This window comes from Gnatocerus cornutus, chromosome 1 (genome assembly GCF_029298725.1).
Source record: "Gnatocerus cornutus isolate USDA-ARS CGAHR chromosome 1, icGnaCorn1.1, whole genome shotgun sequence".
Classification (NCBI taxonomy): Eukaryota; Metazoa; Arthropoda; class Insecta; order Coleoptera; family Tenebrionidae; genus Gnatocerus; species Gnatocerus cornutus.
In genome coordinates this window covers 37,841,041-37,866,458 of record NC_142233.1, presented here as the reverse complement: position 1 = coordinate 37,866,458, position 25,418 = coordinate 37,841,041, and the positions used below count along the sequence as shown (strand labels likewise).

General features: G+C 32.8%; 5 protein-coding genes, 1 long non-coding RNA gene and 1 pseudogene across 16 annotated transcripts in view; 5 read left to right on the top strand and 2 right to left on the bottom strand.

Moving 5' to 3' along the window:
* LOC148182300 (BTB/POZ domain-containing protein 9-like) overlaps window positions 1-630 on the top strand; it is an 8,192-nt gene extending 7,562 nt beyond the window's left edge. For both annotated transcript variants that reach the window (XM_088029141.1, XM_088050859.1), the window contains 4 exons: window positions 47-100; window positions 149-209; window positions 256-493; window positions 539-630. In XM_088029141.1, the coding sequence (XP_087885267.1) occupies window positions 47-100; window positions 149-209; window positions 256-493; window positions 539-548 (363 nt within the window). In that variant the 3' untranslated portion in view covers window positions 549-630. The remainder of the gene's footprint in view (window positions 1-46; window positions 101-148; window positions 210-255; window positions 494-538) is intronic.
* LOC148182295 (uncharacterized) overlaps window positions 1-12,649 on the top strand; it is a 21,732-nt gene extending 9,083 nt beyond the window's left edge. Inside the window, exon 4 of the mRNA XM_088050067.1 lies at window positions 12,570-12,649. The gene's annotated coding sequence lies outside the window, so the exon portion shown is untranslated. The remainder of the gene's footprint in view (window positions 1-12,569) is intronic.
* Window positions 704-6,027, top strand: LOC148182299 (BTB/POZ domain-containing protein 9-like). 9 transcript variants are annotated; one of them, XR_015771732.1, is made up of 8 exons: window positions 704-788; window positions 839-1,086; window positions 1,134-1,398; window positions 1,445-1,646; window positions 1,693-1,852; window positions 3,100-3,177; window positions 3,231-5,449; window positions 5,642-6,027. XR_015771732.1 is itself a non-coding variant. In XM_088050189.1 (7 exons), exons 1-6 carry the CDS (start codon window positions 716-718, stop codon window positions 3,157-3,159), a joined length of 1,008 nt encoding a protein of 335 aa, XP_087906315.1. In that variant the 5' UTR covers window positions 704-715; the 3' UTR covers window positions 3,160-3,177; window positions 3,231-6,027. The 9 variants fall into 9 exon arrangements, 8 of the variants coding, with proteins under 8 accessions (XP_087906315.1, XP_087906616.1, XP_087906409.1 ...); XM_088050189.1 differs by having other exon boundaries at window positions 3,231-6,027; XM_088050490.1 differs by lacking the exon at window positions 3,100-3,177 and having other exon boundaries at window positions 1,445-1,639; window positions 3,628-6,027.
* Window positions 2,117-6,027, top strand: LOC148182298 (uncharacterized). The gene is made up of 2 exons (XR_015769581.1): window positions 2,117-2,200; window positions 2,254-6,027. It is a non-coding gene; the product is annotated as an uncharacterized LOC148182298 (long non-coding RNA).
* On the bottom strand, window positions 5,631-6,374 carry LOC148182297 (desumoylating isopeptidase 1-like). The gene is made up of 4 exons (XM_088029265.1): window positions 6,270-6,374; window positions 6,132-6,211; window positions 5,986-6,080; window positions 5,631-5,923 (listed from the first exon to the last, which is right to left on the bottom strand). Exons 1-4 carry the CDS (start codon window positions 6,313-6,315, stop codon window positions 5,740-5,742), a joined length of 405 nt encoding a protein of 134 aa, XP_087885391.1. The 5' UTR covers window positions 6,316-6,374; the 3' UTR covers window positions 5,631-5,739.
* LOC148182296 (uncharacterized) lies at window positions 6,292-9,799 on the top strand. Its single transcript, XM_088029384.1, has 4 exons — window positions 6,292-6,514; window positions 6,622-6,701; window positions 6,747-6,841; window positions 9,093-9,799. The coding sequence occupies exons 1-4, from the start codon at window positions 6,472-6,474 to the stop codon at window positions 9,175-9,177; spliced, it is 303 nt and encodes a 100-aa protein (XP_087885510.1). The 5' UTR covers window positions 6,292-6,471; the 3' UTR covers window positions 9,178-9,799.
* On the bottom strand, window positions 12,523-25,418 carry LOC148182294 (phospholipid scramblase 1-like; annotated as a pseudogene). The gene is made up of 6 exons (XR_015769575.1): window positions 25,319-25,418; window positions 13,407-13,448; window positions 13,275-13,364; window positions 13,015-13,226; window positions 12,647-12,971; window positions 12,523-12,598 (listed from the first exon to the last, which is right to left on the bottom strand). The product of XR_015769575.1 is annotated as a phospholipid scramblase 1-like (transcript).

Sequence of the window (25,418 nt, the reverse complement as noted above, 5' to 3'; positions counted from 1 at the left end):
TTTTGCTATTTACGATAAGATTACGACGTGGAATTTCTCATTTTAGGTGATTCTCGCAGGTCGCTGTGATTATTTTGATTCCTTGTTGGCCGACGCCAAAGTACGTCCCTGCGTCTTTTATTTAGTAACGGCATTGTTTCATTTTCAGGAGGTAAAAATTGATGTTCCGTTGCGAGCTTTTGAAGAAGTGTTGAAGTACATCTACTTGGGTAAAACAGATGAAAATTTAAATCAAAATCTGAGGTTGGTTTGTAGGAACTCTTTCTATTCCGTCTGAAGCCGATATGGTGGCTGAAATTTTAAATCTTGCTCATAAGTTTTCGTTGGAGGTTTTGGCGAAACTTATGATTGAAAAAATGACTACTTTTCTTAATAGTCAGAATGTCTATACAGTCTATACAGCAACCGCATGCCATCTACAAGAACTTCAAAAAAACTGTCTGAATTTCATGGATAAAAATATCGCGGAATTTCTTAAAGATGACAGTCTTAAGTAAACTTGAAAGACACGTTTAAATCTTGTTAATTGTTTTTTTAGGCGTCCATGATTGCGTTGTTAGAACGCGATGATTTTTCTCTCCCTGAAATTGAAGTGTTCAAACTGGTAGAACGTTGGTGCAAAGTCAATACAGACACAGATGGTTAGGTTAAAAATTGCATCAGATTGACTTCTTTTACCGAGACTGAAATTTTTAAAATTGTCAGGCCCTCAAAAATGATTGATGATTCAAAATTACTAACAGCACTTTCACACATTAAAGACGGTGTTATTCAAAACCGAACTTTTAGTAACAATGTTTGCTCATGGTAATTTGTTCACCTAAATGTTTGGTTTTAGGACAATCTCCCTCATTGATTCCAGAAGTTTTAAAAAATTTGGGGCTATCAGAAGATAACATAGTAAATCGTGTTAGTTCTGGAGTCATTGCTGAACTTAAATCTGTTATAAAAGTGAAGAATGTGGTTTCTATTTTAAACACTGCAAACCATTATGGTTTAGCTAAATTACAAAAAACTTGTCACCAGTTTATAGATGACAATTTTGCCCAAGTGTTCTCAAATGGCAGTTCTCAACAGTTATCAAAGGTAGAAAAGAAAAACAGTTTCATCTCTTAACTAACAAGAAGTTTTAGGAATCTTTAATTAGCTATTTGCAACGTGACTTCTGCTTAGTTAGGGAAATAGAGCTCTTTAAATTAGCTGAAAAATGGTGCAAAGACAACAAAAGTGTTGATGATGCAATATTAGAGTGTATTCGGTTCTCGGCAATGTCAGTGGCCGAAATAGTGTCCATAGTGTGGCCCACTAATTTGCTGAAAACTGAAACATTAGTTGAATTCATTTCAGAGATTGTTGGAGTGAAGCCGAGGAGATCCAAACTTAGATGTAATTATGCAGGTGAGTATAAGTTAAACTGTTTCGTAAAATGAAATGTTTTTTAAAGTCGAAAATGTGAATGTTGCTTGCAAAAACTGTGGAGCTCGAGCGATTGCTGGAGTGGACACTGATCATTTACTGAGTGAAATAATCGGCGAAAATCATGGCGCTCATCACGTTGTAAATGGCAAGGAAAGTATTGTAGTGCGACTTTGTGAAACGTGTAGTATAAACTACATAAAAATGAGACTTTATGAGAACAGTAAAAGGTAAAATTAAAGAAAAAGTACAAAGTTCCTGAGAATATCGTTGCAGCTTCTATTCTTACTACATCGAAATCTCTCTCGATGGTCAAAACTGGACCAGAATTATTGACTACCAACGTTTCCTTTGTCGTTCTGTCCAACATTTGTACTTTAATCAACAAATGGTCAAATTTATAAAAATTGTGGGGACGAAAAGCTCATCAGGAAATGTGAGTATTTTTACTGAGTAAATAAAAGTTAAAACCACCATAACTGAAGACGTAAAGATTAATTTGGCATTGCAGACACCACCCTTTTCTTAAAAAGGCTAATTTTATTTATCTTAATTTACATTATTTAAAAATTTATCTTATCTTATAAAGCAGCAGTAACAATAAGCGTTCGCTGAAAATCAGTCATCAAGCTCGTCTAGTTTCCACGAAAAAAGCAAAAACACAGCCAACATTTCCAAAAGGTATACAATCATCTCCGGCTATGAAATCGATGACAATTTTGGAAATCTCAGACATCTCCTGTTTCAATGTGTCAATTTTGACATTTCGTATAAGAGGTTTTAGGTTGATTACACTGGGCATCTTTTGTATTTTTTTATGAACAATCTTTTTTAAAGATCAGCAGTAATCTGCCATCAAGTGACGATCCCATCTACCTCGATTACCATTCTTTCATCACTTTTAGAGCGGTGGAAGCTCTTTCCCTGTTCTTCACAATAATTTCCTAGATTCTCAGGAAATTTATCTAGATGACTAGAGAAAGTGTAATTTTATGCCCATATTTACTGAAAATCTTGAAGCATTCCAACTTTTGTTAGTCACGTGGCGTGCACAAAGCGAATTTTAACATCATAATAAACATTTTATTATAATTCGTGTTCTGAAGAGCCGACTCAAAATCTAAATTATTAAAAATGTTAAATACGCCAAAGTCATAAAAACCATTCAGTACTTTCAAGAATATACAGGGTTCGGCAACACTTGTGTCCACCCCCAAAATCGTCTTTAATTTTAAAGTTACAATTTTGAAAATTTGCATACGCTCATAGTTGACAAAGGTCTAGAAGCTGACGCAAAAATTTGTTTTTTATCACTCATAGTTTTGGCGTCGCGACGCCTTAAAAATCTAATTTTTAGGTAATTGTGAGGTTTTGTGATATCAACCCCTAATTTAATTTTTTTTCAATATAAATGTGTTAAAAATATCTCAGTTGTTATTTTAAATTTTATGCAAATTGTGAACCCGCTGGGTTAGAACGAGACGCAAGATTCTAGGGAATTGTCATAAAATTGTTGACGTAAAATTTGTCATTGACAAAATTTAAGGTTATCTTAAATTTATTTGTTTAAAATACACTTAAATAAACCGTGGGTACAAAAAGAAAATAGGTTCCAACATTACAACAGACTATGTGAATACGTAAGAGGTGAGCGAACCGACATTAGAACCGATTCCATTTTAGCACGTTAAGGAGGTGCAACACTCAGAAACGGTCTCGGACTACAAGCACTGTCTTTTCTAATCTCCAACGATTCGACTTGTATGCAGTAACGCCCTAATTAGAATATGCTATTAGCACTTATTATATTGTAGCTTCTCCCGACGATGTAGTAACAATGATGAGATGTTAAAGTAACTGAGAGAAAGCATTGCACAAATGGAAGTAGCAAATACATGAGCAGAAAATGAAGTACATGAGATATTTTAAAGGGGCTATTAAGAAGAAGAATTTACAAGTTTGAAGAAGTAGACATGTTTAAGATCTTGAATGAGTTTATGCAAAACAACTGCAACAAAATGAATATCAAGAACAAATATTAAGGTTATGTTAAAATTATTTACTTAAATCACCCTGAAATACAAAATTACATCTATTTTTAACACTACAGGAGACCATTTGAATGCGTTTAAGGACCTTCGTACGCCACATTAAACTATAGAACCAGTTTTGCATATCTTATGTATATTTCATGTCCCATTGCATTTTCAGTTTTCACATTCATTATGAGGAAGTAGCAGCGGCTTCAAACCAACCATCTTCTGCCGCTGATGTTGAAAGCGATGGTGTGTCTTCCTCATGAGACTATGTATCTGCACTGTTCAAGTGATGAGTGCAATGACTGTGTCTTGTCCACCTGCTAGTTTATGAGGCCCCGCTGTTACATTAAGGATATCAGTCAGTTGGTCCTACAACACATTTTGAGAACGTTTGCCGTTGAGGCCGATATACTTACACTTTACAATATCATTGCTTGTGTTTTAGGCATTTGAAATAATATTTCTGTCCATAACGCAGGTTTTGTGATGTACCACATGTGAGTGGTCTTCCTTCTTCCATTTTCTTGCCCATAGATTTGATTTTCAACTCATATTAACAATAAGATGAACGAGTTATTCGCCTGAATGCAAGAAGTTCATGTTGGTATTGGGGCTATTGAAACACAAAAGCGATCGAAGACAAATTGGGGGAACATTATTTAAATTTAGTTCACGGAATTCGTAAACCAACAGGTACAAAATTCCATAACCTTATAAGAAGTACTCAAGGGTTCATATACAAAAACCAACTTTAGTATTCCCCCAATACGTACTGCTTAACCAATGTCACAATGATTGTCGGCTTCGATAGGGCTTCCATCTACCTTCTATTTGGAGTTTTCTGAAATTAGTGGAAAGTCGTCGTACGTAAAACGTCAAATAGTATTTACTTACGGCGGAGGAAACAAATACACCATAACGATTCGTGTTGAGAAATCGCACATTCAAACCATTTTATTACAAACGATATTTGACAAGAATTGACAGTTCATAAAGCAATGTGTCCACACAAACAACACAAAATTTAGTGCGCATGTAGAGATAGACAGAAGATATCGTTGTCTTTCATTTTGTCACTAACAGCGGTACCTTATAAAACAGACACTTTGATCTAGTGACCTTATAAAACATTTTCATGCAGCACCATCTTGTGTACTTTTTGTGCACCAACTTCAAAATTGACAGAATTGACAGATGACGAAATTTATAAATGTTTTCATGAATTTTGAAAAACCCACTTATTTCAATTAAAAGTTTTTCGGCCAAAAAGTTTAATACAACTCTTGCGTATTGACAGTGTGACTGTTTTCTTAATTATGTATGACTATAAAAATGTGGCATTTGTAATAATGATGATGACGTAACTGGGAGTCATTAATGTTGTAATTATGAGCCCTTGAATTGGCTCAGTAACTTGTGCGCACCCCGGGTTGGGGTGAATGACGCCAGAATGTGTGGCTTAAGGCAGTGAAGAGTTGGCCGTAGGAGGGAGTGCGGGGCCTGGATGGCTGACTTCCAGAAGTGTTCTGGATGGTAGACTTCCAGAATGCGCTGAGTGAGAGGGGCATGTAGTGTCTGGAGGGTAGATTTCCAGGCGGCCTGGATGGCTGACTTTCCAGAAGGCGCAGGGCTACATGTCGCACCTGGATGGTAGATTTCCAGGTGCTCTGGATGGTAGATTTCCAGTACGCGGGTGGGTACGGTGATGGTAGATTTCACCGTACTCGAAGAGAGAAAAAGATGCCGTTCGAGTAACTCCCCAGGGTCGGAGTAAGGACGTGGGTGTCCTGCCGTTGCAGAAAATGGGGTCAGTGCCAGTAATCCGAGCCGCTATCCAGCGATGGGGCAGGGGGCGAAGGCTCCCCCGGTAAGTTATCCCATTATAAATGATTAAGGCCGATAAGGCAGGTGGCAATATGTTTTGTTGCGAGAATTCCGTGACTTCCCAGTTGTGCTAAGCCCGGACCTGACTAGATAAGGGTGTTCCGGAAGGGGTAAGTCAAGTAGCATTGTGTTGGTAGTCAAAAGTACCCTTGCAAGGAAAGAAAATGAGTTCCACCCTGTAATGAGGGTTGGTTTCGTAAATTCAGCATTTAAGCGTAAAAAATCGAATTACAATTATTTTCATGTAATTATTATAGGATTTTATATAGGTTAATAAAGGTTTAAAAAAAGTTCTATTTTAGGTAGTTTTAGTGCTTAATTATGAAAACTCCATTTCGCATTTCCACATTATGGAGCTATTAAATTAACTGTTCTAAGAGAGTTTTCTGATTCACCACCACTACTCATCCATCCTCCTCGAGCTCCGAATAGATAAGTTGAGAATTTCGCCAATAAATGGAAAATGTCCGAAAAATTTGGCAATTGTCTTCCTGGTTCCAGCAAAATTATTCACCTCCAAGAACTCACACAATAAACTAGCAAAAGCCATGCAATTGTTCTTCAGCACGTGGTAATCAACATCTCTGAAGCAAACAAACAAAATTAAAAGATCCTATAAAAAAAGTGTATAGAATATTTTACATACCGAAAAGAATTTCGAATTTCATTAATAAATTCTTGAAGTTGATCTTCAGTTTTCTTTGTTTGACCTAAGCTTATCTTTGTGCAATCTTCATCACTCTATTAAGATAGATATAAATACAATAAAATAAATGATAAGATTTCACTTACAGGTAAGAAAGAAACAGTTATTCCTGAATCTCCATAGGAATATTCATTGCCGAATACAACAATACTTGCGTGTTTAATTCCTATAAAAGTGTCATGGATATTTAATAATGGGCTATTTGTAATTTTCTTGATATTTACTGGCTACTACGTTGTATAATCTTCCTTCTACCTGCGACGCCATCATACCAACTGTGAAAATATTTATGAAATTCTTTATCACTTTTTGTACAATGATAATTGTGACGAATCAGCTGATAAACTTAAATAGTCTATCAATACACGTACTTACATAAAAATATCAATTCGAAAGTACTTTACAGCAAGATAGAGTTTTTCCAAGATGTCAACGCAGGTAGAAGGACAAATTTACGACTTAGGAAATGGTAAGAATTATACGTAACTACACATTCAAAATTACATGTTTTTTCTACAACTTCTTACTTAATTACTTACAAAGTTTAATCAAAACGGTTGACTATAAAAATTGCAGGAGAGTGTTGTACAAGTATTGTTGCCTTTGACAATGAATACTTTTGCACTAAGAAAGGATTATCAATAAACAAATCCCCAGTAAGTATTTTGTTTGTAAATTTAACCCCACGCCATTTTTTTCAGAGCACAGAACCGTGTAAAAAGATAAACTTAGGTGAGACCACTAGAACTGAATCTGAACTTTACAATTTTCTTTCAAAATGGAGGGATTTTTTCAGGTATTAATTTTTATGACTTTGGGTGTCGTCTATTCATTTGTGAATTCCATTTTTTTTTCAAGTATTCACATATTTATTTTGTATTGTCTTTTCCTAACAACCAAAACGGAAAGCACAAAATAAACATTCTGATTCATATTAACTAACCACCGACACGAGCTTAAGTCGTTAAACATTGATAAGATAAACAGATTGTTTATACAGTGTGTCATTAAGTCTGGTCTTAAACGTAATTTTTATTTTTGTCTGTTTCACTTCCTTAATATAATAGAACCAGTTGAAACAAGCAATTTTACCAAAGAAACCAAAAATGTTCACAATTTTCTGTTAAAGGCTGTAGTTCTAGTAATTTGAATGCTACAACAACGACAGTTTGGTGAAATATTGCTTTTAGTTTTTCTACTAAATGTACAAAATTTCAAAATTGTAGAACAGACAGAAATTTTCTTGCATTTTTTTATTTGTTAAACAAACTAATTTTTTTCACATTTTTCTGTTAAAACATGCAGTTCTAGTAGTTCTAATGCTACAGCAACGAAAGTATGGCAAAATATTACTTCTAGTTTCTTGATTATGCGCACAAAATTTCAACATTCTACAACAGACGAGATTTTTTTTTGCAATTTTTCATTTGTTAAACAGACTAAATTTTTTTACATTTTTCTTATAAAACATGTAGTTCTAGTACTTTTAATGCTACGACAACAAAGGTTTGGCAAAATATTACTTTTGGTTTCTTTATTATCTACACAACATTTCAACATTCTAAAACAAACGAGAAAATTTTTGTAATTTTTCATTTGTTGAACAAACCAATTTTTTTACAAATTTCTGTTAAATGCTGTAGTTCTAGTAATTTGAATGCTACAGCAACGAGAGTTTGATGAAATATTGCTTTTAGTTTTTGTACTGAGTGTACAAAATTTCAAAATTCTAGAACAAACAAACATTTTTTTGCAATTTTTCATTTGTTAAACAGCCTAATTTTTTTTACGATTTTCTGTTAAAGGCTGTAGTTCTAGTAGTTTTAATGCTACAGCAACGAAAGTTTGGCAAAATATTATTTTTGGCTTCTTTATTAACTGCACAAAATTTCAACATTCTAGAACAGACGAGAAAATTTCTGGAATTTTTCATTTGTTTAACAAACCAAATTTTTTTACATTTTTCTGTTAAAGCCTCTTGTTCTAGTAATTTGAATGCTACAACAACGAGAGTTTGGTGAAATATTGCTTTTAGTTTTTCTACTAAGTGTACAAATTTTCAAAATTTTAGAACAGGCAGAAATTTTTTGCAATTTTTAATTTTTTAAACAAACTAATTTTTTTACATTTTTCTGTTAAACCATGTAGTTCTAGTAGTTTTAATGCTGCAGCAATGAAAGTTTGGCAAAATATTACTTTTAGTTTCTTTATTATTTGCACAAAATTTCAACATTTTAGAACAGACGAGAAAATTTTTGAAATTTTTCATTTGTTCAACAAACCAAAATTTTTTACATTAAAAAAAATACAAATAAAAACATACTAATCGCCCATAATTCGGTCATTTATATTCATACGTGAATTTCAAGCACGGATTTGAAATCTGCGTGAAATTCACCGAAAAATGAGATATAATAAGTTGTGTTCACTCCAAAAATAAACTAAATATCGATCGAAGTAAATTTAGATTACAGATCGAATTTGATTGTTGTTTGAGTCGGAATTTTTTTTTCTAAAAAATGAAAATTTTTTGACATAGATTCTTATGTCAGAAGATGCGAGAAAGGCGCAAAGCAAGTGTATTTATCTTTTTTAGTTTCGAAGATACCGGATTTTAAATATTTGCAAAACTGAAAATTAAATATCCAAAACTTTAAACGGCCATAACTCGGTTATTTGTGGGCCGATCTTAACGAATTTCACGTTTTTGAATTCTGCGTGAAATTCTGCGTTAGATGAGACTTAAATTTGCTCCAAAACAACCGAGATATCAACCGAATTAGACTTGATCCAATTAAATCCAACCTTTGGTCGAAAAAGTAATTTTTTCAAATTTATAGAGCTTTAAACGTTTGAATTTTTTGAATTTACAGATTTTTAATGTTTTAGGCTTGTCTAATGCTTGTAGGACAAAGCAAACTCATTTTAGAAATTTTTTTTTGTTGATAAAACGATTTTTTTTTATAAAAATCGTAATTCTGCTATTTTTAGTAATAAATGAAAAAGAAAATCTGCAATTTCTGAAACTTTTCTTGGTTACCTTCCAGGAGTTCGACCTTCTGGTGGACGAGGAGTTGGTCGATCACCGCCAAATATTCGAGTCCTGGGGGCGCTGATACAACGAAGAGTTAGACATTTAGGGGAGGTTCAGGGGACAACTCACTTGGGGGTTGCAGCGCGTATTGGTTCGGGGGAGGTTTGCTGAACGAGGGTTGGTCTTGAATGGGCCTCTGGGGCTCATTCTAGCAATACAAAAAGGGCTGAAAGAACATAAATAGCTCGCTGCGCTCGCTCCCTAATTTTTTTTAGCTCGAAAAAAGAAATATTTACATTTTTTTACAGGTAATAAAACATCGAGCGACAGTTAATTACCTCCAAACAGGTGGTTTGCATTTCTACCTATAATTCTACGACAATACAATTTTAAGTTTCTCTTATTATACAGTGTGTGCAATTTTCATCGATTTTTCAAATTGATTTTATCGATAAGGCATTAATTTGTTCGAAGTCTGGATTTTATTGTCAACCGTATGAAACCGAATTTGTACTGCTGGGGCTGATCCATACTGTGCTGAGGCGTCGAGCCTAAAAAAGTGGCTCCATCTAGGAACAAGTAGGAGAATTATTGAACAAAATTCCCTTTATTTCCAATAAAAAATGCAGTTTTAGTATTTTTAATGGCAAATTAATGAAACTTTGGGATTTTGATGCCTTTTATTTGTTTGTTGGCTGTGTCAAATTATACAGTCATAGAAGAAAGGAAACAAATTTTGGAAAATTCTGAATTGTGGACAAATGAAAAATTTTTGACATTTCTTATAAAATTCGTAATTTTGGTATTTTTAAATATAAATGAATCAAATTTGGACCGTTTGAGACTTTTAACATGTTTAATAAGTGTGTTAATTTACAAAATTTAAGAGCAAAAGGGCCAAATTGTATCAATTTTTATTTTTAGGACGAACCAAAAATTTACAATAATTTACATACAAATTTGTAATTTTTGAATTTTTAATGCTAAATCAATGAAATTCGGGAAGTTAAAAGTCTTTGATTTGTTTATTAAGTAAGTCAAATTGTAAAAATCTAAAACAAGAGAAACAAATTTTGAAAAATTCTGAATTTTATACTAACGAAATGACGAAAAATTTTTGACATTTCTTATAAAATTCGTAATTTTGGTATTTTTAATAATAAACTAATAAAATTTGGACCGTTTGGCACCTTTGACTTGTTTAATAAGTGTGTAAAATTTCAAATTACTAGAACGACAGATGTAAATTTTATAAAATTTTATCTTTAGAGCGAACCAAAAATTTTAAGTACCTATTTCACAAAAAAAACCATAATTTTTCGTATTTTTAATGATAAATTAATGAAATTTGGAGATTTTAATGCGTTTGACTTGTTTAATAAATATGTAAAATTACACAATTATTGGACAACGAAAACAAATTTTCGAAAGTTTCGAATTTTGGACAAATGAAAAACTTTCAAAATTAGTTTAAAACATCGTAATTTTGGTATTTTTTACAATGAATAACATTTATGCCGTTTGACGCCTTTGACTTATTTACTAAATATGTAAAATTTCAAAAGTCCAGAGCAAAAAAGAAATATTTAATTAATTTTTTTTTAGAGCAAACCAAAACATTTCTAGTATTTAAAAAAAATCAAAATTTTGGTAATTTTGATGATAAATGAATAAAATTTGGACCGTTTGACACCTTTGACTTGTTTAATGAGTGTTTTAAGTTACAAAATTTTAGAGCAAAAGACACAAATTTTATAAATTTTTATTTTAAGAGATAACCTAAAATTTCCAGTATTTTAGAAAAGAAAATTGTAGTTTTTACATTTTTGATGATAAATTAATAATATTTGGAGACTCTAATGCTTTTGACTTGTTTAATAAATATGGCAAATTACAATTTTATTAGAGAACGGAAACAAATTCTTGAAAACTTCAAATTTTGAACGAACGAAAATCTTTCAAAAGTTCTTATAAAATTCGTAATTTTGGTGATTTTCACGATAAACCAATAAAATTTGGGTTATTTGACACCTTTGACTTGTTTATTGAGTTAGTTAAATTAGAAAATTCTAGAGGAAAAGAGACTCATTTTATAAATTTTTACTTTTAGAGCAAACCTAAAATTTCCAGTATTTTGAAAAAAAAAGTAGTTTTTGCATTTTTAATGACAAATTAATGAAATATAAAGACTTTGATGCTTTTGACTTGTTTAATAAATATGGCAAATTACAAAATTATTAGAGAACGGAAAGAAATTCTAGAAAATTTCGAATTTTGGACGAACGAAAAATTTTCAAAATTTCTTATAAAATTCGTAATTTTAGTGATTTTCACGATAAATCAATAAAATTTGGGCCGTTTGACACCTTTGACTTGTTTATTGAATGTGTTAAATTACAAAATTCTAGAGCAAAAGAGACACATTTTATGAATTTTTATTTTTTGAGCAAACCTAAAATTTACAGTATTTAAAAAAAAAATTGTAGTTTTTGCATTTTTAATGATAAATTAATGAAATTTGGATACTTTAATGCTTTTGACTTGTTCAATAAATATGGCAAATTACAAATTTATTAGAGAACGGAAACAAATTCTAGAAAACTTCAAATTTTGAACGAACAAAAAACTTTCAAAATTTCTTATAAAATTCGTTATTTTGGTGATTTTTACGATAAACCAATAAAATTTGAGCCGTTTGACACCTTTGACTTGTTTATTGAGTGTGTTAAATTACAAAATTCTAGAGCAAAAGAGACACATTTTATGAATTTTTATTTTTTGAGCAAACCTAAAATTTACAGTATTTAAAAAAAAATAGTAGTTTTTGCATTTTTAATGATAAATTAATGAAATTTGGAGACTTTAATGCTTTTGACTTGTTTAATAAATATGGCAAATTACAATTTTATTAGAGAACGGAAACAAATTGGAGAAAATTTCGAATTTTGGACGAACAAAATATTTTATCAAATTCGTAATTTTGGTATTTTAAACCATAAATAAATGAAATTTGAGCAGTTTAATGCCTTTGATGTGTTTAACAACTGTTTTAATTTACAAGAATATAGAGGAAACGAAATAAACAAAAAAAATATGAAAAGGAGTCAAAATAGTATATTAAAACACCGAGTTTCATAAGGCAATTTTTTAGGCACGAATCCAAGTTTATAAAACGAGCGGCAAAGCCGCGAGTTTTATAATGGATGAGTGCCTAAATGGCCTTATGAACGAGGTTTTTATATTATTTTTCCTAATTTGTTCTTGTAACAGAGCTATTTTTGCTATTTTCCAATTCGTTTTCAGTGTTAGAATATCCATTTCGATACGGAATGTTAGAATAGCTTTGTTTCCATAGCAACTTGGGAATATTTAAGATACAAATTAGGAAAATATATTTAAATACTCAGTTTGTAGGTGCAAAAAAGACATATTTTTACATTTAGTAAAAAAAAGTGAACTGTTACATTAATATATCCACAATTCTTCCTAGTTCGACGACTTCTCATAGTACATAAAGTCCTGCAACCAGAAAATTTAGTCAAAGTACCACCTCAAGTACCACCTTACAATCAGAAACAAGGCCCCCAGCAGCACAGGCCTTCATCTTCACATCCAGATGAACAGGAAAACTCACGCAGAAATTATCAGCATCAGTGAACGCTTCTTGTGCAAACCCAGACCACTGCTTCGCAATTTTCCCCACCTGACGGCCATCAACTGTCGTCACTTCAAAATTAACATCTCCGCCACAACTGCAGGTGAAAAGCGGCCCATTTATCTTGAAAACGACATCTCCATGCGCGTTCTTCACACTGAAACTAGGATAAAAGACACTCCAGTCTTGTTCGACGGTGCCGATGACGGTACCAGGAGGTGACGACACCTCCAGACTCTGCAAAACTCGTTTATTTTGGGAGTTTTGGTGTGGTACTCACCTGGAGGCAGCAGGGAAAGCAGCATCCTTGGCAAGCTAGAGGTCGGTTCAAACTAATAATCTTGAAGTTGTCGAAGATTTTCAAGTCAAAAGGGCGAAGAGGGCCGCAGCAGTACCGATCGCAACAGCCGGAGAATTCGGCGGCGAAGTAGACGTCTTGGCCTAAAGTGTTGCGGATGCGGTATTTGTTCTCAGTTTCGAAGCCGGTGATGACTGAAAACGGCTAGTGAGAGACGTGGGCGAAGGGTTCTTTGAAGTTACCTTCTAGAAGTTCGATTTGTTGATGGACCAGGAGTTGGTCGATTACTGCGAGGTACTGGAGACCTGGAGGACAGTTTGGTGGTGATGTGCCTGTGGTGGTGATGATGAGAAGATGTTGAGAGTGAAGAGAACCTTTGTTGGAGATTGAAGGAGGAACGTCAATTGGTGGCGGCGCTAAATTAGAGAAGGGAACAAATTTTAGAAAAATTCGTAATTTTGGGGTTTTTAACGATAAATGAATGCAATTTTGGCCGTTTGACTTGTTTATTAAGTGTGTTAAAATTCAGAGTTCTAGAGCAAAAGAGACAAATTTTATTGATTTTTAGTTTTAGGACGAACCAAAAATTTCTAATATTTTACATAAAAATTAGTAATTTTTGTATTTTTCATGCTAAATCAATGAAACTTGGGAATTGTAATGTCTTTGGTTTGTTTACTAAGTGTACCGAATTACAAAATTATAAAACAAAGGAAACAAATTTTGGAAAATTTTGAATTTCTGACAAACGAAAGAACTTTCTACATGTATTATAAAATTCGTAACTTTGGTATTTTTAAAGATAAATGAATGAAATTTGAACCATTTGACACTTTTAACTTGTTTAATAAGTATGTTAAATTTCAAAATTCTAGAGCAAAAGACATACATTTTACCAATTTTAATTTGCAGAGTGAATAAAAAACATCCAGTATATCACAAAAAAATTGTAACTTTTGTACTTTTAATGAAAAATTAATGAAATTTGCAGATTATAATAACTTTGATTTGTTTAATAAATGTGGCAAATAACAAAATTATTGGACAACGGAAACAAATTCTGAAAAATTTCGAATTTTGGATGAACGAAAAATTTTTAATTTCTCCTTAATTTTTCCAAAATTCTGGAGCAACAAACATAAATTTTATAAATTTTTATTTTCAGAGTGAACCAAAAATTTTTAGTAATTCATAAAAAAAATGTAATTTTTGTATTTCTAATGATAAATTAATAAAATTTTAAGATTATAATCCCTTTGACTTATTTAATAAATAGGCAAATTTACAAAATTATTAGACAACGGAAACAAATTCTAGAAAATTTTGAATTTTGAACGAACAAAAAATTGCAAAATTTCTTATAAAATTCGTAATTTTGGTATATTTGACCATAAATTAATAAAATTTGGACCGTTTGACTTATTTAATAAATAGGCAAATTTACAAAATTATTAGACAACGGAAACAAATTCTAGAAAATTTTGAATTTTGAATGAACAAAAAATTGCAAAATTTGTTATAAAATTCGTAATTTTGGTATATTTGACCATAAATTAATAAAATTTGGACTGTTTGACATCTTTAACTTGTTTAATAAGTGTGTAAAATTACAAAATTCTAGAACGAAAGACACAAATTTTATAAATTTTTATTCTTGGAAAAACCAAGAATTTCACAAAAAAAAATTCTTTGTATTTCTAAACATAAATTAATAAAATTTTAAGATTATAATGGCTTTGAATTGTTTAATAAATAAGAATAAATAAGCAAAATTACAAAATTATTGAACAACAGAAACAAATTCTAGAAAACTTCGAATTTTGGATAAACGAAAAATTTTCAGTTTCTTATAAAATTCGTAACTTTTGTAATTTTAACGATAAATGAATAACATTTGGGCCGTTTGACGCCTTTGACTTGTTTAATAAGTGTGTAAAAATACAAAATTCTATAAATTTTTATTTTCAGAGCGAACCAAAAATTTCTAGTAATTCATAAAAAAATTGTAATTTTTGTATTTCGAATAATAAATTAATAAAATTTTAAGATTATAAAGGCTTTGACTTGTTTAATAAATAGGCAAATTTACAAAATTATTGGACAACGGAAACAAATTCTAGAAAATTTTGAATTTTGAACGAACAAAAAAATTGCAAAATTTCTTATATAATTCGTAATTTTGGTATATTTGACCACAAATTAATAAAATTTGGACCGCTTGACATCTTTGACTTGTTTAATAAATAAGAAAAATAACAAAATTCTTAGACAACGAAAACAAATACTAGAAAATTTCGAATTCTGAACAAACGAAAAACTTAAAAAAAAAATTTTTTTTTTTACCATTAGGTAAAATTCGTAATTTTAGTATTTTTAACAACAAATTAATAAAATATGGGCCGTTTGACACCCTTAACTTGTTTAATGAGTGCGTAAAGTTTCAAAATTCTAGATCAAAGGACAAATATTTTATATTTTTTTTTAGAGCAAATCAAAAATTTCCAGTATTTCACAAAAGAAATTGTAATTTTTTTATTTTAAAGCATAAATTAATGAAATTTCGGGATTTTAATGCCTTTGACTTGTTTAATAAATAATATTCAAAATTACAATATTATTCGACAATAGAAACAAATTCTAGAAAATTCCGAATTTTGGGTGAACGAAAAATTTCCAAAATTTTTAATAATAAATAAATGAAATTTGGACCGTTTGACACTTTTAACTTGTTTAATAAGTATGTTAAATTTCAAAATTCTAGAGCAAAAGGCACAAATTTTATAAATTTTTATTTTTAGAGCAAAGCAAAAATTTCCATTATTATAAAAAGAATGTAATTTTTGAATTTTTAATGCTAAATTAATGAAATTTGCATATTTTAATAGTTTTGACTTGTTTAATAAAGATGGCAAGTTACAAAATTATTAGACAACGGAAACAAATTCCAGCAAATTTTGAATTTTGAACGAACAAAAAACTTTCAAAATTTCTTATAAAATTCGTAATTTTGGTATTTTTAATAATAAACTAATAAAATTTAGACCGTTTGACACCTTTGACTTGTTTAATAAGTGTGTAAAATTTCAAATTTCTTGAACGAGAGATGTAAATTTTATAAAATTTTATCTTTAGAGCGAACCAAAAATTTTAAGTATTTCACAAAAAAAAACATAATTTTTCGTATTTTTAATGTTAAATTAATGAAATTTAGGGATTTTAAAGTGTTTGACTTTTTTAATAAATATGCAAAATTACACAATTATTGGACAACAAAAACAAATTTTAGAAAGTTTTAAATTTTGGACAAATGAAAAACTTTTAAAATTACTTTAAAACATCGTAATTTTGGTATTTTTTACAATAAACTAATAACATTTATGCCTTTTGGCGTTTAAGGCCTTTGACTTGTTTACTAAATGTGTAAAATTTGAAAAGTCCAGAGCAAAGAAGAAAAATTTTCTAATAATTTTTTTTTAGAGCAAACCAAAACATTTCTAGTATTTCAAAAAAAAATTGTAATTTTTGTATTTTTAATAATACATTAATTAAATTTAGAGATTATAATAGCTCTAATTTGCTTAATAAATACGCAAAATTCCAAAATTATTGAATAACGAAAACAAAAAACTTGCAAAATTTTTTATAAAATTCGAGATTTTGGTAATTTTAATGATAAATGAATAAAATTTGTTGTTGTTGTTAAATTACAAAATTCAATAGCAAAATACACACATTTTATAAATTTTTATTTTTAGAGCAAACTTAAAATTACCAGTATTTTAATTGTTATTTAATCGCCCATAACTCGGTTATTTACATTCGTACGTATATTTCAAGCACGGATTTAGAATCTGCCTAAAATTCTGCGCAAAATGAGATATAAATTCTGCGTAAAATACCGTAATTTTGCTTCACAAATAAACTAAATATTGACCAAAATAGGAGTTTTCAGGTCTTTTTGGGGGGATTTTCAACAAACTTTTTCAAGGCAATGCCTTTGAGTTACACATCAATCGAAAGAGCAGCTCAAACTCTATCGTCTGACCAATTTACAGATCAATAAGACGAATAGTTAAAGACAGGTGCTCAAAAAACTAAATTTTTTTTTGGATTTTTTTTCCGGTTATCAAATTTTGATTACTGAAGACCTGAAAAACAGTTTGGTGGTGATGCAAACCCGCCTGTGGTTAACTATGGGCTCTTGGGTCTAGGGTAGAAAGAGTTGTCCCATAATGTTGAAATTTTGCCCACATGTTTTCCTTGGCCCCAATATAACGTAAACAAAAAATCAACCCCAAATTCCAAAATTTAAGGGTGGCATGTTAGGGGTAGGGGGTTGAAAAAAAGAAAAAGTTGAGTTTTTTATTTTTTTTTAACTCTCCAAGTGCTCCAAAGCCCTTATGTCAAATTTGGCGTTTCTAGGGGGATTATGGGACTCACAATAAATTTATTAAAATTTAACGAAATTGTCAAAATTATGGATAAGGACTTGATTTGTAACGGATAAACTAGCTCAAAAATTTTGAAAAAATTCACGAACACATTGGAGATCAAAACAAACTAGAAAAAAAATATGCCATAAATTTTGCCCTTTACTAAGGGGGTGCATTGGGGTGAAGGGGTTGTTTTTTTTGAGAAAACAAAAATGTAATTACCACACGTTTTCGACGTCAGCCAAAGGCATCTAATCTGAAAATCTCGTAATTTTTGCTCAAAGTTTACAATTTATCCACATAAGGGGGTTTTGTAAAAGCGCATCCTGGAACTCGGCGGCGATTAATAAGTGTCAAGTTTACCACGATAAAAACGTTCAAAAATTCTGAAAAAATTCAGATGTGTTAGGTTCACTAAGCTGGTAGGGAAAAAAATACTTCACAATTTGAGGCCTTCAGGAAAGGGGTGAAATGGGGTGAGGGGTGGTTTTTTCGACCAAAATAAAAAAATTACTTGCACGTTATTTTGGTTTCTACTAACAGAACCTTCCTCTAAAATTTCATATTTTTTTCTCCAAGATTTGTTTCAACCCCAAAAGTGGACTTGGAAAATAATCTTTCGAAATCGGCCACCCGTGGGCTGTTGGGTCCAGCCCTGTTAGAGACGTCAAAAAATTATGAAAAAAATCAGGTGTGCTAGGTTGTCTGAGCTAATAAAGAAAAAAAATACTCCACAATTTTAGGCTTCCAGGAAAGGGGTGTAATGGGGTGAGGGGTAGTTTTTTTCAACTAAATCGAAAAAGTAACTAGCACGTTATTTTGCTTTTTAAAAGCAGGATCTCCCTACAAAATTTCGGAATTTTTCTCCAAATTTTGTTTCAACCCCAAGAGTGGACTTTGAAAATAAATCTCCGGAAACCTGCCGCCTATGGGCTATTGGGTCTAGCCCTGTTAGAGTGGCTCGAAAATTCTGAAAAAATTCAGATATACTAGGTTGACTGAGCTAATGAAGAAAAAAAATACTCCAGAATTTTAGGCCTCCAGGAAGGGAATGAAATGGGGTGAGGGGTGGTTTTTCTCAACAAAATCGAAAAAGTAGCTAGCACGTTATTTTGCGTTTTAAAAGCAGGATCTCCCTACAAAATTTCGGAATTTTTCTCCAAATTTTGTTTCAACCCCAAGAGTGGACTTTGAAAATAAATCTCCGAAAACCTGCCGCCTATGGGCTATTGGGTCTAGCCCTGTTAGAGTGGCTCGAAAATTCTGAAAAAATTCAGGTATACTAGGTTGACTGAGCTAATGAAGAAAAAAAATACTACAGAATTTTAGGCCTTTAGGAAGGGGGTGAAATGGGGTGAGGGGTAGTTTTTCTCAATTAAATCGAAAAAGTAACTAACAGGTTAATTTGCTTTTTAAAAGCAGGATCTCCCTACAAAATTTCGAAATTTTTCAACAAATTTTGTTTCAACCCCAAGAGTGGACTTTGAAAATAAATCTCCCGAAAGCAGCCGCCTATGGGCTATTGGGTCTAGCCCTGTTAGAGTGGCTCGAAAATTCTGAAAAAATTCAGGTATACTAGGTTGACTGAGCTAATAAAGAAAAAAAATACTCCACAATTTTAGGCCTTCAGGGAGGGGGTGAAATGGGACAAGGGGTAGTTTTTTTCAACTAAATCGAAAAAGTAACTAGCACGTTATTTTGCTTTTTAATAGCAGGATCTCCCTACAAAATTTCGTAATTTTTCACCCAACTTTGTTTCAACCCCAAGAGTGGACTTTGAAAATAAATCTCCGGAAACCTGCCCCCTATGGTGGGCTATTGGGTCAAGCCCTGTTAGAGTGGCTCGAAAATTCTGAAAAAATTCAGATATACTATGTTGACTGAGCTAATAAAGAAAAAAAATACTCCACAATTTTAAGCCTCCAGGAAAGGGGTGAAATGGGGTGAGGGGTAGTTTTTCTCAATTAAATCGAAAAAGTAACTAGCACGTTATTTTGTTTTTTAATAGCAGGATCTCCCTACAAAATTTCGGAATTTTTCACCCAACTTTGTTTCAACCCCAAGAGTGGACTTTGAAAATAAATCTCCCGAAACCAGCCGCCTATGGGCTATTGGGTCTAGCCATGTTAGAGTTGCTCGAAAATTCTGAAAAAATTCAGGTATACTAGGTTGACTGAGCTAATGAAGAAAAAAAATACTCCAGAATTTTAGGCCTTCAGGAAGGGGGTAAAATGGGGTAAGGGGTAGTTTTTCTCAATTAAATCGAAAAAGTAACTAGCAGGTTAATTTGCTTTTTAAAAGCAAGATCTCCCTACAAAATTTCGGAATTTTTCAACAAATTTTGTTTCAACCCCAAGAGTGGACTTTGAAAATAAATCTCCGGAAACCTGCCGCCTATGGGCTATTGGGTCTAGCCCTGTTAGAGTGGTTCGAAAATTCTGAAAAAATTCAGGTCTACTAGGTTGACTGAGCTAATGAAGAAAAAAATATTCCACAATTTTAGGCCTCCTGGAAAGGGGTGAAATGGGGTGAGGGGTTGTTTTTTTCAACTAAATTGAAAAAGTAACTGGCACGTTATTTTGGTTTTTAATCGCAGGATCTCCCTACAAAATTTCGTAATTTTTCTCCAAATTTTGTTTCAACCCCAAGAGTGGACTTTGAAAATAAATCTCCGGAAACCTGCCCCCTATGGTGGGCTATTGGGTCTAGCCCTGTTAGAGTGGCTCGAAAATTCTGAAAAAATTCAGGTGTGCTAGGTTGACTGAGCTAATGAAGAAAAAAAATACTCCACAATTTTAGGCCTCCAGGAAGGGGATGAAATGGGGCGAGGGGTAGTTTTTCTCAACTAAATCGAAAAAGTAACTAGCACGTTATTTTGGTTTTTAATGGCAGGATCTCCCTACAAAATTTCGTAATTTTTCTCCAAATTTTGTTTCAACCCCAAGAGTGGACTTTGAAAATAAATCTCCCGAAACCAGCCGCCTATGGGCTATTGGGTCTAGCCATGTTAGAGTAGTTCGAAAATTCTGAAAAAATTCAGGTGTGCTAGGTTGTTTGAGCTAATGAAGAAAAAAAATACTTCACAATTTTAGGCCTCCAGGAAGGGGGTGAAATGGGGTGAGGGGTAGTTTTTCTCAACTAAATCGAAAAAGTGAATAACACGTAATTTTGGCTTTTAATAGCAGGATCTCCCTACAAAATTTCGTAATTTTTCACCCAACTTTGTTTCAACCCCAAGAGTGGACTTTGAAAATAAATCTCGCGAAACCGGCCGCCTATGGGCTATTGGGTCTAGCCCTGTTAGAGTTGCTAGAAAATTCTAAAAAAAATCAGGTATACTAGGTTGTCTGAGCTAATAAAGAAAAAAAATACTCCACAATTGTAGGCCTCCAGGAAGGGGGTGGAATGGGGTAAAGGGTGTTTTTTTTTAAGTTAAACATAAAAGTGTCCTATACATAGAATTGCCCTGTTTTGAGAAGATTTACATGAAAAGGTGGTATTTTTTCGTTAAACAACTTCGGGCAGAAAATACTGGTTTTGTGAAATATTTTGCAGATGTCCGACGGCATTTGTCTGCCAGTTGTATTAATGTGATATTGTGAGCAAAACAAAGAAAAGAGTACCTCTATGTATTATGGAACGTTTGAAATAGTAAAAAAAATACGGGGACGTTTTATGAATAAGCAATAATCCTTGAATTGGTAAGTTTGAGTACTCTTAGGAAATGAGAATGTGCTTCTTTTTATACTAATGTAATATCTATGGTCTCCTTAAAACTTTAACCCTTATTTGCAGCCTGCGACGTTTTGAAAAAATTACTAATACTGAGCGTAGGGTTACTAATACCAACCCCACTACAGATTATATTCGTCTCCCTACCAGCAGCCGTCAGAAGAAAAGAAAACCGCTTCATGTGAATCTGTAAAAATGGAAACGGCAACATGGGTGTCAAAACAAAGTAACAAACGTCTGGATTTATCTCTCGTGTCCGATGTACCCCCTAACATCAGCTTGGGTTGTGATTGTTTAAACAAAATAAACGGGTTTTCCACTGGCAACTCAGAATGCACTTGTGTATTATAAGTTGCATGGTTAGAGTCTCACCCTCAATACAGCTCGATAAAATCGATAGGAAAGTATAAAAATGACAAATAATTCGTTCATTTACTCTACAGATATTTTATCACGAAAGGGTCTTTCGGTGTTAAAGTACTCGTTTATGTACAATGCATAAATCCTCTCAAATTTGCCATAGAGCTCCACAATTTTCACAAATTATGACCTTGAAAGGTGCGATTTAAAATAAATGAGGAGTTTACCTCCTTTCAATGTATGTATACAAGTGGCCCAGAAATCATGGCCTAGAAAGCAAGGGAAGTTGCGGATATCAATAGAGTTTGCAAATTTAAAACCATAATTGTCTAACTCTAATAGTATTCGAACAATAACGAAAAACTGAGAGACAATTCCGAATTGATAGATAGAACGAAGGTGAAATAAAAGTTATTTCAATTTCCAGGACCGTAATGTCATATCTGACAATTGAACAACGGTATTTAACGTATCCTAGCAATGAAAAGGCTTATGAAGGCAACAATTCTTAACCAAAATTTTGAAACAAAACTTTTATTGCTGAAAAAATAATTGAGTTAAGACAAAAAGACGGTAGCCAATCCGGAAGCTGAACAGAATTTTAAAATCGGTAACTATGAACACATGCTATCGTTCATTGGTCTGGTGAAGATTACACTCTCGTTGCCTAGGAAATTTTACTCCATCTTTAGAATAAGCTTCCAGGATTGGTTGTCAATTTTTTATCCTTTCTCGAATACTATTAAACTTAGGCAATTTTTGTTTTAAAATTTAACATTTGTATTGCTGCCGGCACCCTCCCTTGCTCTCTGGGTCATGAGTTCTGGGACACTATGTATTTACTCACATGTATACAAGTCCGGATTAAGGAGGGGGCTAAAGGTGCTGTAGCACCGGGCCCCACTTTCCCAGGGGCCCCTTGACACGTAAAAATTTTCTACAGAAATTGAAAAAATACAAATCATATACGTAAGGCTTTCTTTGCATAATAGAATGAAAAAACAATTTGTAAATCAAAAACTGACAAGGTAAAATTAACCCCAATCCACGTATTTTCTACACCACTGGCGAAAAAGCACCTAAATGACTTCCTAAGCAACCAACAACTCGATTTTTTGTTCACTTTTAAATCAAAGACGCACTAGCAAAATTATTAAAAAATTTGTGTAATTTTATCTCGACAACAAAAAGACTTACGAAAACTTTTCTCTTTTAATAGCCTTAATTTGTGACAAAAAATTACCACACTCTTTTTGTACATGCATTTCAAACATACCCTGTATAATTAACAAGATCAAACGAACTTACCAAGTGAAGTTCGATCTTGATTATGCTATCATCTTGCACAACGACATCATTAGAATATAGGTAGTACCCCCATTCTCTCCATAACACGCACGATATTTAAAGTAAGCAAATTCAAAACTCCCGCCACCCACCCTGTTGGTAGGCCTGCTTACTGGCGGTTCTGTCATTATTTTAAAGTCTTCGATGTCGCAACTTGGGAAGATCAGGGTTGCATCTTTTTGAAGATGCAAAGGGTGGGAGTGATGTCGTTGTGCAAGATGATAGCATAATCAAGATCGAACTTCACTTGGTAAGTTCGTTTGATCTTGTTAATTATGCCACTCATCTTGCACTTCGACATCATTAGAATATAGGTAGATGTTTAAAGTACGTTGCGACTCGACTTTTATTTATTCCATTCTCAATTTAAAACTGGAATAAATATCGGTAAACGTAAAAGATGAAAATAAACTATGTCAGTGTCTCCAATGACAAGGCTAACCTAATATAAACGTATATTAGGGATAATTTAAAACAACCTTAGCAAAAGGACCACATCTATTTTACATAATAGAACGGTTATAATGCCGCACACAACGGATTTTTGGACCATCCTAAGAATAGTCCATTCCTAAAGGCTCTAGCGGCATTTGCCGAGAAAATAGAGGCGTCAACACCTGCTGTTTCCAAAACATCCTTTATGGCTCGACTAATTGTAGCGAAAGAGGCATTCTTTTGGAAAGTTGGAAAAAAGACGAAAACAGAACGTCTTATCTTCTCCGTTTGGTGAAGTGCAAGCTTCAATGTTAAAAAAACAGAGAAATATGTCTGCGTTTAATGAAATTGTGCGAAGGTGTGCTAAGGCAACACTGAGATCCAAACTTTATCCTACTTGGGACTTGATGACCTCAAGTGATAGATATGCTTAAAAAAAACGGGTAAATCCTGTGATCCTCCCCTAATTTAGGAGTAAAAAGAAAGATCAAAGCCGAATTGAAACTGTTAAGACTCCCGTACGAAAATCCGTCTTAAATTCGTATGTCAGAAAGGACAAAACATTGTCTACTGATTTCACTATAACGTTTAACGCAAAAGTGTCTCCGTGACTACATTTCTTCCACGCCACGCCATTGTTTGTATGTTGAACTGGAAATAGAAGCTACCATTTTGTTAATGGAAGTATCCCTCTGGACTCCTAAACAGCCATGGCATTATTTAAAGAGCTTACGTAAGAAGCAATGATCCATAGTTCTGCTGCTCACAAAATTGTGAAATCTTTCTGGATAATTTAAAAAGTAATGGAAATTGAAGACCACCCATCCTATTTATATTAACAGCGGCGGTGGCGTTGTCAAGCGTTGATAAACTTTTGCATGACGTGATTCGGAAGCTAACCATCTTAGACCAAAAGGTGCTAGGAATTCAAGATAATGGAAGTGACACTTCTTTTTCTTCATCCAATATCTAAACGCCCGTTGATTTCCATTTACAACTCACCAGCCGGTCCGCGAGGCATCAGAGTAAGTCTCAGTTGAAAAGTCAAACGACTTTATTCGACAGTCTGATAGAGAAACTTTAAGCTGCCACTTAAGATAATCTTCTGTTAAATAGGGATATAACAACATGCGAGCGTCATATTTATCCCAAAATTGTTGAAGGGCTAAACCTTCGCTCTTTCCATGTACCTTGTATTAAGCCAGCCATACTGTACAGCTGTACAGACGGGTGTACAATCTAGTATATTCTCTAATTGTGCAAGAAAGTTTCTTTGAAAACTCTAGCTCTAACTTTGATCCTCTTTTCCGGTTGCAACTCTACAGTCATTCGTTCCGAATTCAAAAGAATTCTTAAAAATTTTCACGACCTTGCAGGATGGACTTGATTTTTTAATATTAATTAGAAATCTGAAAGATTCTAGCAGTCTTGGAGATTACCAGAGCAAGATTCATCGTGTCATCAAAGAGCAATAAGTCATCTTATTATAAAACTGACAAAGAACAACAACAAGTTTTTAACTTGTTGAACAGCTATGAAGCCAACTCTAACCTAAAGGGTAAAGGCGAATATTCATAGTTTTCCATTTAAACAAAAGCGAAGAAATCGCCTATCAGTGTGAATAATCAAACAAAGAAATATGCAACCATTAGATCAATTGAAGCTAAGAAGCAACTTAGGGCAAAAGACCTAACCATTAGGCTTACAGACTGTAAAACAGTAGTAACGAATTGTACTTCAACTGGTTTGGTTTACTTGGTTATAAATTTATAACACCCTTCTTTAGTAACATTAACTGCGACCTAAGTCGCTTGATTTTCTGAGAAAGACATCAATCTTTCAGTAGAAGATGACTTTGGTGTGGAATATTAAGAAAAAAAAGGATTTTTAAAACCCCAAATCAACGACAAATTTGTCTAGTTGCTGGTGATGGACTGTCAAGCATCAATACAAGACTGCAATCGTTCGGCAAATCTTACAGTGAAGGCCGCCACTGCTAATCTCAAAACCTCCGTGACTGATCTTCTGTGGTTCGGATCGTTTAAGTTGTGTTTTCTTGGGTAAAAATTCTTCGTCCAT